The 13,897-nt window shown below is 38.1% G+C and overlaps 1 protein-coding gene across 1 annotated transcript in view; it reads right to left on the reverse strand.

The window, feature by feature from the left end:
* LOC107657521 (carboxy-terminal domain RNA polymerase II polypeptide A small phosphatase 1-like) overlaps nt 1–13,897 on the reverse strand; it is a 34,493-nt gene that overhangs the window by 8,888 nt on the left and 11,708 nt on the right. The window contains exon 2 of the mRNA XM_016445654.1: nt 5,795–5,949. Within this exon, the coding sequence (XP_016301140.1) occupies nt 5,795–5,949 (155 nt within the window). The remainder of the gene's footprint in view (nt 1–5,794; nt 5,950–13,897) is intronic.

Below are 13,897 nucleotides of genomic sequence, written 5' to 3' on the forward strand. Positions count from 1 at the left end.
AGTATGTGGAAAATAATGTGTTTTTTGAACCTTAAACCGCATAAACACATTTCATTACACCAAATACACAAAATAATGTTCTTTTTAGCAGCATCATATGACCCCTTTAAATAATAAGTGTTACATAAATAATAAAGAACCATATTTTTTTTGCTCATCTGAAAAATGATCCGATCTGTGACTCAAAATGTGATATGATAATGTAATATAATCCGAACCGTGAGATTTGTGATCCGTTGCACCCCTACTCTCTTGACTTGTTATTTGAAGAAAAAATACAATATCTTGTATTCGGGCTAGTTTAATTCATTTTTGGGCTACCAAAATCTGAAGAATGCCTCCTCGAAGGGCTACCAGGGATTTAGAAATTTTGCGAGCCCTGTGTAGGGCTAGCTGGTGTGACCATATGTAGTGTATGATGGACAGTAAAATGTTTGCCTGAGTATCTATTGGGGTTGCTTCACATTATTTAGAGCTATTAAGTCCCGTGTAAAAATGTGAGAGGTATAAAGTCACATGGAAAAATGCAAAACACTAAGCATGATGTGTCCACAATTTAAAGAAAATTTAAAAGAAATATCCGTTTTATAATACTAGTTTAAAGCCATAAATTTTGGCGCTCTAGCGGTTAATAAACAGAACTGCGTGCGTCTTGCGGAAGAACATTGTAGCCGGAGCTACTTCTCTCTGTTTATGTACTGGGCTACTCCGCAGCGGTACCTACCCGAACCAGTCTAAATAGTCCGAATATAAACACTTATTATAGGTGTACCGTAGTGATTCAGGACAAGTTAAAAACACAGTTTGGAAAATGGATTCATGGTGTACTCGCTTATTATATACATTTTGTAAATGCAGCTTTAACTGTTTGAGTTTTTTGTTTTAACCCAGGTATTAGCCTATGTCACACTTTCATTATTTGTTCCAAAAAATACATAAAAATTAAATAGAAAAACATATTTATAATATATTTAATTACCAAATGGTAAAATATATTAAAAAAAACTAAATGTTTGATGACCCTGGTGATCTATTTGTGCTTTTTGTGAAATAAAAATCTAAAAAAAAAACATTGATTAGGTTTACAAGTGAGTGCGGATCCTGCTTTTTTTTTTTCATTTGAAGTAATTATAATTTGTACTGATCTAAGCACCCTATGTATCGGTTGAGTAAAGTGATTTCACTTTTTTTTTTTGGATTCAACTGTCTTTTCCATTGAACTTCAAGAAAGAAATTATAAAAAAAAAAATTATAAAAAAATAAAACTATAATATATACACTACCATTCAAATGTTTGGGGTCAGCATATTTTTTTTTAAAGAAATCTCTTGCTCATTTTTTTTTTTAACTGACTTCAAACTTTTGTACAGTAGTGCACAATTAACATTATGCAAATACACCATGATAAGACTTTGGTCATAGAGCCCAACCCAAACAGGGTGTATTAGTTATAGATATGAGTATTCATAAGGGGGCATAAGGTAGCTCTTTTAGCACTAGCATTCCATAAGCAGAGGAAGATCAAGTGACTGGCTGCAGCTTGGGTGGGATATCAAAGCTGCTGGCCAACCAATTTTTTGTCGAAAAGTACACAGTGCACACACAGTCTGAAATTGTCTCTGTCCTATGCTTACAGAATGAACATCTCAAGACCTGCAGGCGCTTCCGGATTCATTACCAAGTTGGAGAGTGTACAGATGACTCTGATTTAAATAACAGAACATATGACATGGAATCAGAACCCAGCATGGCATCTTATTTTAGTTCTGTTGCTACTGACTTCATACTAATTAAAATCCGAAGCAAAAACAGAGATGGCAAGAATGTCTGGCAACTCAAAACAGAACAGACTAATTGCATTCTTTTACAAGCAAAATGTTTTGACATTGAACGATCAAATTCATGCATACAGACTTTTCAAAACATGCTTTAAACTCCTAAACTTAATTAGCAAGTGTCTCCCCTAAGAAAAAGGTACCTGATCTATGGGCGGAAGACAGAATTCACAATCACAGTCCTCTGGGTACTCTTCATCTTCAGATACATCACTCTCCTCATAAGAATGACTCTGTTCACAGTTTTTTGGGTCGGACTTAAAAAACGTGTCTTGTTCAGATGCTTCACTTCTTGCAACTTGATGTATAAGTTCCTCTAATTTTACATTTTTCTGGTGCTGCTCATACAGACCATCTGTTCCAGGAGGATCAAGAAGCCCAGAGGGGTCTTTTGGCTCGGTGTTGGCCTCTTGCTGACCATCTGATACCCAAAGAGTGCCAGTCTCTGTGTTTGACTGATCCCCAAAGGCACAAGAGACCAGCTGATCAGCAGTTGGGGTCTCTTTACCATCGTCACGTTCCTCAGAACATCCCACAGCATCCTCAAAGTCAAAAAGGTTTGTTTCTTCATCTTCAGTAGTTTCAATCTCTCCACAACAAGGCCCATGAGCCCCCTCAGTTTCATCAAAGTCAGAGTGTGTCTCCTTGATTTCATCAATTTCAACCATTCCGTGTTCCGTGTTCTCAGAAGTGTAATTTTCAGTTAAATCCTGACTGACCTCAGTTTCCAACAATGTACTTTCTTCAACAGGAGATTCTGAAGTATCAGCTCCTTGAAATGTGTCCTTCACAGCACACAATCCTGAATCATCAGATACACCGTCGAAAGCATTTTCAACCACTTCTTCAAGTCCATAAGCTTCAACAGCTGCAACACAGGACACTTGCACATCCGTCTCAACATGGGGTTCAATGACCTCTCCATTTTTGTGACAAAGTTCATCATACCTGCCCTCAGAATACAACAAGAAGCATTCATCCATAAAACCAGGCCCATAATCTTCAGGTTCATGGACCTCATCTGGTTTGGCACATTCATGGATCTGATCCAGGTCAAGTCCAACAGCTACAGCTTCAGCATACGTTTTACTGCTTTCCTTTCCTGTCTCTTGTCGTTCAGAATCAATCTCACATGCTTCTTCACAAGCACCTAACTTTTCCTGTGTATACATACCGAAGTTCTTATCCTTACCTTCATCAGGGTACTCATCTGGCTGTAGAATTTGAATCAAGGACTCATCATCCTCCGTTAGATTTTCCGTATCACATGGTTGATCTGAGAAGATTTCAAACGATTCCAACTCAACAAAACTTTTGAATGATTCCGTTTCAGAGCTACCTTGACTTTTACCATCCATGCAGTCACCGTACTCCTCCTCGCTCGATTCATCTGAAGAACCTACTGCTGTGGTCACTGCATCCAGGGAGATGTCCACATTCAAGTGGTGTTCAAACTTTACCTCCTCATCATCAGCAAGTTGAAAAGATTGAGGAGTTTCATCATTACAACATTTCCCGTTCTCCAACTCATCACACTTTCTACAGAGTTTCCTACAGATATCCAAAGCTTGAACTTCTTGCTTGCAATCTACGACTTCAGAGGTTTCTACCTCTCCATTTGACTCACTGATTTCAGCAGCAAGACTTGAAGTCTCCTTATTATTATGCCTCAAAAGATCAGTAAGAAACTGAGAAAGCCACCGAGCCTCAAAGGTTTCCATTGATCCAGAAAATATGGCATCGGACTGAGATGATTTCCTAACCTCAGTTCTGCTGCTATAATTAGGCAAATTTTCTTTGGTTACTTCAGGGATGTGAAAGACAGAGCTGTGTGTTCTTGAAGACTCAGGGAATTCTTCTGCAAGTCTGCTTTGATGTGGGCCCTCAGAATGGTCAGTGGGCACAGCGGGAGTGCACTGTTCACGCACATAACATCTCTTAAAGTATGTTCCACAGCTTGTGCATTGCTCTAAAACCTTAAAACATACAGAGGATTCGCTGTGCTCAGAGAGTCGGTTACAGTCTTGATGCCCTTCAGTTGGGGAGCCAAAGGTCCAACTACAATCAAAGGTCTCAGACGAACAAGTGCAATCATCTAGGCTGTTTAGCAGAACTCTGTCATCAGTGGTGTCCATTTGCCCAGTAAGCTCTGTGTGCTCAAGGGACACACAGTGGTCAGATGGCTTACTTTCTTTAGAGTCCTGACACAGTTCAGGGGATTCAAAATGTGTGGCATGGTATTTATCAAGCTTGTTTTGATTGTTAGGTTCAGACGGTTTAGATGTCTCGCAGTCTTCGGAATCTAGTTCAACTACACCGTTTTGATCAGATATACTGTCTTCAGGACTGCTGTTTTCACACTTGCTATACTGTTCCTGATATTCTCCATCACATTCAGAAAGCATTTCATGATCTGAACGATCTAATTGTGAGGACTCAACATCAACTTGTGGAAAGGAATCACAAAGATCTCCCTCCGTTACTAGTTCTGCATAATCTTGTGGTAAAGATTCACAATCATCTAGGCTCATCTCGGACGAAATGATTTCTTCCGCATTATCATGGTGAAAACAGTCTGGACTAAACTCTACCGGTTCTGCATCATCTTGCAGAATAAACTCACAAAGGTCTGAGCTAATCTCCGATGAGTTTAACTGTACTGCATCATGTTGTTTAAAAGAGTCACAATCATCTAGGCTCATCTCAGATAAAGTTAACTGTTCGGCATCATGTTCAGAAATCTCACTTTGATCACTTCGCTCAAATGCAATGCTAAGTTCATTTTGGCTTATTTCAACCAAGTCAACTGAAGAACTGCTTATTTCAAAACACTCACTGTGCTCAGAGCAGCTGTCCAACAAAGAGCTGTATCCAGATGAACAAGACCGATATGAAAATTCACCACTGATTTGACCATTTTCAAAGCAAAGCCCATCAGCCTCTTTCACCCTGATGGTGTTTTGGTGTGCAGTGGATTCAATAAGTGCTTCTTGTTCTGTGCACAATTCTGCAGCATGTTCCAAAGACTGGTTTTCCTTTTTAGGATCTCCTTGTCCAGAGACCTCAGAATGGCCAAAGCATAGTTCAGCGGGCATGTTTACTTCAGAGTGCTCACTTTTAAAAAAGGCAGAGGATTCCAAGTATTTAGTAATGTTGCTTTCGACAAAAGACATCCGTTCTCCAAAACACTGGCAATGGTCAGAAGAAGGGAAACACTCCAAACATTCTCCCATAGGTTTGCTTTCTCCAGAGAGCCTGCAAGGAGAGTCAGAGATCTGCGTTTGCAGAGGAGGCGCGCAAGGCTGAAGGGATTCGTTGAGCCCACAGCCTGCCTGAGACACCAGCAGCAATGCGCACGTTGACATGACAGAGGGGTTGAGACTCCACTGAACCCTGCACTCAGCCCGCCTTCAGGACACCTACCAATTTATTTTGGTGCTTTAGAGACGTGACAAATAACTCCTGGTGTATCAAATCACTATAAAAAGCTGAAGTAAGGCATAAATCTGAATCCAACACCTACAGCGTCTTGACACCCGATCTACTTGTAGTTGTTCACAGCCATGCTTTTTTCCCTGAATAATTAGTTCAATGGAATTATGAGTGGCAAAATTTCTGACATATATTCATATCGGCTTGCAATTAGTTGGGAATTATGAGAACAGATAGCTTTTCTTTTTGCTAAATAAATTAATAACATTCATTTAGAGTAATTTAGGGTCTCTACATGAATGCAAATGAGATTAATTCTCATCATGGTATATTCAACTCGTAAACAGGAAAAGAATTGCGCAAAAGCTAACTTGAGGTTTTGGTTTCCTCAATATCACAGTTGATCATGTGGCTCTCGGTCATGTTAACCACAAGCTGGCCAGTATTCAGAAAACGCTAGAGAGTACAGGGCGGGGAGGCAGCGGGACGTCAAAATAAGAAGTTACCAAAGCTGAAATAACTCTTACTTTTGAGATGGTTCCATTCTCTTCCACCAGCAGCGGGGCGTTGTTATTGACAGGCACGTGATCCGTTTCGTCATGACAAAGGCAGCAGAAGAGACTGTGGAAAATGCCACGACTGCGGGGTTTCTTTGATGAGGATGCAGCATGTGGAGGGGCACCTGGGAAACGATAAGCAATCATATCACACCAACAGCTACCCTGCTGTTCACCGTCATATATCTTTGCATACATGATACACTCGGCTAGTTCCGACAGCTTACACTTGTTATGAGATGACTGTATTCGTAAGCATGTATAAATGATCGGTAATAACTGGTCTTATATTACAAATATACAGATGAGTGCAAACATCAGAATAAAAAAAATGGATACAAAAACTTGCCAAAACGTTGCAAAAACATTTTAGTAATTATATACAGTACCTTAAATTAAGACCAAATCCAAAGCATGTCTCAGTCACATTTTGAGATATTGATTAAAACAAGCAGTCTTCTTACAGTGTTGTAAAATCTTTCAGTGAAAGCCTTTGCGTAACTGCTTTTTTAACTGTATAGGATGAAACGATGTCTATCGATTTCAGAAAGGGTGGAGTGGAGCTTTTATTCATTGGAAACACGTGTCTGTCACACCCATGAGCTCCCCAAAACTTACTCCAAAATCTGAGCTTCAGCATACGACATACAACAACAATGCTTTTGAGTCTGACACAGTTTGAGGGGGAAAAAAGACATGTCAAACAGCAATTTTGCATACTTGTTCTGCACTAACTAGTCAACCACTAAAAACACTATTAAATAGCACAAATTGATTGTTCTTTGCATCTCTGCTAAGAATTCCTCAAGTAATCTCGCATTTTACTTCATTTTAATTTTCAATAGCCCATTATTTTTCATAGAGGGTTGCAATAGGGTTCTGCCTGACAAAGTGAATAAAAAAAACACTTTAACTCAACTCTAAAGTTAACTGTAAGACTGCTCTGAAGTAGTAAAAGAAAAGACACATTTAATAATAATAAGTCAGTATTTCCAGAAAATATTTTAGGATTTTGATTTGGCTTTAATACAGCAAGAATAAAAAAGGCAAATTATTTAATTTTGCAGGTCTTTAATAATATCACCCTTTTCCTTAAACAGTATGAATGGGCGTTTATACATGAAAATTAGGGGTGGGTGATATATGGCAAAGTGGGTGAAGATAAAAATCTTTGACACTATTTTATCTTTGTTATTAAAAAATAAGAACAAAGATACACATTACAAACACACATAATATACAAATAAAACAAACAGTGCTTTATTTTTCAGGTACAGTAGGTGTATTTAGCAGTAGCATTCAAGAAATTGAATGAACAAATATAAAAGTAAAACACTATATACACTTCACTGTATAAATTATACATTGATTCTCATTAAAGCAACTGTATTGAAGTTCTTAAGTCAAGAGCAGTGATTTTTCTCTCTGTGTTTTGTTGTTTTATTAACATTAAAGGGATAGTTCACCCAAAAATTCTGTCATAATTTACTCACTCTCAAGTTGTTTTAAACCTGAATGAATTTCTTTCCTCTGTTGAACATAGGGCTGGACGATATGGCCAAAATTTATATCACGATATATTTCTTAATTTCGGTCGATACGATATAATTCCAATTCAAAACAGCTTCGCTCATGAACGGTACTTTATCAGTTAAAAATGCCATCTAAACTATTCTGAAGACAGTCGGTTCCCTTCAGAGATACATTCATATAAAACACCCGCGACGCGTTTTGATTTTGAAACGTGCAGTGCTCATGTTTATTCAACGAAGTCAAACGCCACAAATAAATCAATGTATGGGAAACACTGGTAATGTATATCGAAATATCGGAAATGTGTTTAAAAATCATATCACCGTTATTGAAAAAAATTATATCGCGATACATATTGATATTCAATTATTGTCCAGCCCTAGTTGAACATAAAAGTTATTTTGAAGAATGTGGGCAACCAAACAGTTGCTGGTCCTCAGTGACTTTCATAGTGTTTTTTCCCCCAAGCAATTGTTTGTTTACCCACATTCTTCAAAATATCTTCTTTTGTGTTCAGCACAAATTAATACAGGTTTGGGATCACATGAGAGTGGGTAAATAATGACAGAATTTAAATTTTGGGGTGAACTATCCCTTTAGTGGCAGCATGTTTACTACAATTAGCCTGCTGTCACTTCATAAAACCATAAAACCTGCACACATCTAATATACATGCACGCATCTGTTTTCCTCTCAACTGTGTACTTTCACTTTCGACATAACCATGTGTGTTTATATGTAAACCTTGAGTGTTTTATGAATGTATGTCACGTTGTACAGTATATTGAGATGGAGGCGACAGATGTAGCAGGATACTACGATATTTCTTCAAAAGCAGATTGTGGAGACATTTTAATCATCCAAAAATCGTGTTATCGCACACCCCTAATGAAAATATATAACCACCTCTATATTTCAAGGGAATTGCTTTGCAAAGGGTATCATCATCATATTTGGGGGTTCTTGGCATCGAATAGTTTGAAAATCAGTGTTAGAGTACTCAAACACAAAATTATTCGAAATGACCATGCCTGCTGTTTGCTAATAAGCAAGATATTTGTCACCAAATACAGCAGACAGGGACACAGTATCCGTGAATAGTGGCACATTACAGGGAATCCACGTGATTATGGATCTATGTTGGGCTCGGGGCAACAACACAGCCCTGGGCAACTTACAAAAGCGAACAACAGCGACGAAAGCTGGACTTTGCAAGACAAAATCTTTGACAAATTAGGCTGGGGCCAAGACGGCCGAGGCAGCTGTCAACAGGGAAGATTAGCATGCCATTCAAAATTCAAACTTAAAGCTCATGTATCAAACTGAGCTGTAATAAACAAGTTAGTTAAAGCATCCAGTACTTTCATTGAAATACTAAAAGCTAGGGTTGCAAAAAGGTGGAAAATGTCCAGTAAATTTCGGAAACATTCCAGAAATTTTGGAAACTTTCCAGGATTTTTTGGAATATTCCAGGGATTTTCGGAAAGTTTCCGGAAATTTACAGGAAATTTTCCACCCCTTTGCAACCCTACTAAAAGCACATTATTGTAACAGTAAAAGAATGTGATCAGAAACTAAAGGCTGAGTTTTTGTTTTAAATTTAGATTAGCCTATTATATTTATTTTCATTCTGACATGTCCTTTAACATAAAAGTTGCCCTTAAAACCAAACTTAACCCAAAGAACATATATGCCGTAAGCTGCCAGCCCATCATCGGGATATAAAACACGTCTCTTGACCTTCAAACACAAAATGTACATTAACTTGTCAACGATAAAACACACACGCTAACCGTGCATGTGACCCTCTGTAAATATCCAGAGAATTTGACAGGTCATAATAGTGATACATCGCTAAGCGAGCACACCTGCATCCCGGCACAGGACACGAGAGTGGCAGGTTTACAAATGTGAAGAAAAGGGCAGGTGAAGGGAACTGTGAAGAAGCTTCATGTTGACTCCTCTGATATTACACATCAGAGGGCTTTAAATAGCACGCGCGGGCAGCTGTTGACAGTGGTCAGTGATGGCATTCTACACAAATATAGACCACACCATAAACGGAATCGCAAAACAAAACTTTGTTGTGTTCCCCGCGTGGGGACAGGAGGGAATGTCTCAACCATATGTTTATCTCATGCTGTACATACGATACCTTGATGGACACTTTGATGAAAGACTGAAAAGCTGTAACCTATTAGCTTGGAGCAACAAACCCCAACTTGTAAACAGAAAAAGATCAAACAGATACTAGCTAGCAGAGACAATTATAAGGAAAACTTGACTCCTTGGCGTTCTATAATGAGCCTGATAATTAGGCTTCAACTTTTTCACCCCAGCTAGTTTAGTTTCTGTCCACATACTTAAGGGTTGCTTATCTGGGTCTCTTTTAAAGAGGGTCCCCATGCTATTCCAATCCCGACGGACAGAGGCCACTCAGCGACTGACTTTATGATGGTGACACGCGATCCCACGTTACAAACTCGAAACTTGTTTCATGCTACCCCTCGGTGGGGAAGGGCAGCTGATTTGGGTGACATTGCACCTACTTTGCACGAGTCCAATGAAGGGATCTAGACTAACTTATGACAGTGTGGAATCAGTGCCTACAAACTACAGATAGTAGGGTGCCAGAACCTTTAAAATGAAAAATTATACTGACACAATTGAATAGAAACCAACTAGTTATATTATCATTGCAACTAATAAGTATAATTTCCAAAAGTAAAGCATATTTTGTCCAATAAAATGCACACTTGAAACCAAAAATCTAAGATCACTACAACAATATAAACAATATCATTACGAGGCAAAACAAAACAGTGACTTTTTCATACAACCAAGGATCATTAGAACAGATTTTACACAGACAGAAAAGTCCATAATTCATGGATTAACACAGTATGATAACAATCATATTGTGGTATCTGTATTGTGGCACTGTTACTGCATCCAAGTATCATGTTATTTATATGGTACTACATAAAATACCATAGTATTATCATGGTATGTCCAAATTAGTACTGCAACAATACCATAAAACTTTCTTGATGGTTTCTTGAAAGCAAACATTTGTTATGGAAAAAGTCTAAACATTTAAAAACTATAAACTGTAAAGCTGTATACATAAAACTATAAGCTGTATATATAATATAATATAAATATATATATTACTTTACTCATGCAATGCACTATTAAAAAAGCAGTAAAAAAATTTGTTCTAGAAAATTATGAGGATCACTGAAATCTTGTACAATCAACTTTACAGTTTGAAATTTACACTATCATTCAAAAGTTTGGGCTATTTTTCTGCACGTATTTGAAAGAAGCTGCATTTATTTGGCCAAAAAATAACTGTTTCCTATTTTAATATATTTTAAAATGTAGTTTATTCCTGATGGTGAAACTGAATTTTTAGCAGCCATTTTCCAGTCTTCAGTGTCACATAATCCATCAGAAATCCTTCTATACTGATTTAGTATAAACCATGATAATTTTTTTTTTTTTTAGGATTCTTTGATGGAGAAAGTTCTACAGATCAGCATTTATTTGAAATAAAAATGTTGTAACAATGTAAATGTATTTAAAGTCATGTTTAATCAACTTGCTGAAAAAAAGTATTAAAAAAAAAACTTACCGACCACATACATTTAAATGGTACTGTATATAGTCATGAATATACTGAATATATATTGTAATATGTATGTATACATGTAATATGCCTACATAATGTACCTGTTGAAATTTTAAAAAATAATGATAAAAATCAAACTTTTTTTTATTTCACTGTTGTGTATTTGGTAGTAATATTATAATAAAGGTGTTTGTGACTGATGTTTTGAATTAAACTAATTAAATCTCAGTTTTCAACAAATGCAAAAGCGGCTAAAAGGGGTCAAACCCACCCACTGGCTAATGACAAAGTGGTCAGTACCAGAAAGGCAACAAGACAAACAGAGCAGAGACAAACAGAGCAGATCGTAAAATGACAGTCTTGCCGCTTGTATTAAACTCAGACAGCATGAGAATCCCTCCGGAGGCCCCAGTGAACTCACTCTCCCTCCCTGTCTCTCTTGCGCACCCTCCCTGGAATGCAGCCATATCTCTGGCCCATAATTCTGCTGCACTGTGCCCGGTCAAACCAAAATAGGAACAGGAAGTGTGAGGAAGTGAAGTAAGAGCCGCTGCAAGGCAATGGAAGGCCCACACTGAGCCTTCATTGTGTCCCGCCTCTGACTTCCATCAGGCAGATCATGTTCTATGAGCAAACAAAACAGGTAAAGAACAGCGAAGGCTTGGGAACACCATGCCGACATAATCCACAATGCCGTGCAGTCAGGGAAGGATTCCGATTACTGACCACATTCACTGACCCAATTTGCTGAGACCATAACGCCTTCCAAGACAGGAAATAACAAAAAGGAATATTTGAAATATTAGGAATATTTGGCATATGCAAGCAGACTTGCCAATGCAGCCTCGGCAGCTGTCAATCCCAAAAATGGAGAAATGAACAGGTCACGGCTTTGAAGATTGGCCTTTCTAAAAATACAGTACTATAACAAAGTGGCGAACAGGTGCTCCGTCTCTGTGCCGTAAATGTATCCGATGGTCCTGGACAATGTCTTGGCATGCTTTTCACAGAGTCACGCCAAAAGCTAAGCCTCAGTTAACAACATCATCCAGTGACATATCTTCTATGTCAGTGCATTAATCAGCGCACCTATATTAATCCAGGTACTGAAATGTTCCTTAGCTCAAAGACCAAGCCGTTAAGAATACGATTACTGAATTATGCAAGCAGTCCGGGTGTTTGTACGGCTAGACGCAACACGTCAGAGTCAGAGTTTAGTCTAACTCCAGTATCCAGGAAAAGACTTCAGTCATGCACTGATTTTAAGGGATTCTATTTCTTTAGATGCATAACTTGCACTCATTCCGTGTGAAGTTTCACTGTTTCATGCAACTTTCCTTCCACTTTTATTATTATTATTTATTTTACTTAAATAAAGTGCATTGAAAATTGCATTGAACAGTAGAGAATGATGCTAGAAACACCAAGGTCATGGGTTTGATTCCCAGAAAATGCATGAACTGATTAAATGCAGACCTTGATGCAATGTAAGGTGCTTTGGATAAAAGCAACTGCATACATGTAAACGTTTTTCTATGCATTTTATCATTCTTGTGCTGCCACAGAGAGATAGGAAAATTTCGTTTTCCTGCAAATTCCAATTAATTCAAAAACCAGCTAAATGAGCAGTTTTTCTAACCAGCTTTATTCTTCATTAACAACATAAAATACATACAAACCAGGGCTCAACAGTAAGGATGACCCAACTGACCCGGGCCCGGTGTGTCAGCTACCCCATTGTATATTTGCTGATCTTGTGCATGTGTTTTTATGCCATGAAAATATAAACATTTGGAATTCTGTGATACACTGGACATTGTGGATGCAAATTGCACTTATTTAAACTCGTCAACAAACTAAAAGTATCTAGTCGGCAAGAACAGATGAAATTTTTGGAAAAATTGACAGAATAATTTGTGATTGTCTTTACAGGGGTCATGAACTGGCTTTTTAAAATTATTTTATACTGTTGTCTGTGGTCCACTTATGACGTTCGCGTGGTTTTTACATTCAAAAACATTAAAATCAATAAGTAATAGGCTATTTTCTACCCTGGTTTTGAGGCCGGCTCGAGAAACGCTCAGTTTTTATGGGCGTGCCGCATTGAAGATTTGGAAGTAAACGCCCACTGCTATTATTGGATAATAGTTTTGCATAGTAAACTAACTTTCTGTGTGTCTGTTTGACAAGCTACATCCTTCATAGTTGGAGCCTTCTGTGACTTTGGTTAGACACATACACATAATCAGGACAAATCAAGCGATGTCTAACAAAGCAATAGTGACACATAGTACAAATATTTTTTACTCACATAAGTGTGCTGCGCCATTCCTGTCGGATCCAATATAGACGGCAATATAGCATTCCTTTTTAATCTCAGTCTCTCTGCAAATCCAGAGTCAATCTGTGTCTTGTTTACAAAGGAATCCGCGGTTAAATGAAGCGAACAAACGCTCAATATTTTACTCACGTGAGCTGAAACTTCATTCAAAATAAAGTTCAACCACGCATTCCTAATATTTGAATCCGAAAGGAAGGTTATGCAGCGACTGTGTTCTTCCACAACCAGGCACTGCACAATATTTTGCGATCTTCAATGGCATGTTTATTGCTTGGTTGCTAGATCCGGTTTAGCGCCACTTATGTCATTTCCCTACTATGTCATGTGCAAATCAGTGGGTGGGGCTACAGAATTAGGCATTGATATTCTTCTGTGGAGGCGGTGTTTAACCTATCTATTACGTCAAAGGTAGGCACATTCCAGAATCTGGCGTTCGCTGGGCCTGGTGTTAATAAAAGCTTTTATTTCAGTAACAAGGATGTTTTCAGTTCTGAAACTTACAGGATAGTCTTTGAGTACTATGACCTCTTATATATCAAAAGCTCAAGTAAAAGTTGATTTCTCA

This window comes from Sinocyclocheilus anshuiensis, unplaced genomic scaffold, assembly GCF_001515605.1.
Source record: "Sinocyclocheilus anshuiensis isolate Anshui unplaced genomic scaffold, SAMN03320099.WGS_v1.1 scaffold179, whole genome shotgun sequence".
In the NCBI taxonomy this organism is placed as follows: Eukaryota; Metazoa; Chordata; class Actinopteri; order Cypriniformes; family Cyprinidae; genus Sinocyclocheilus; species Sinocyclocheilus anshuiensis.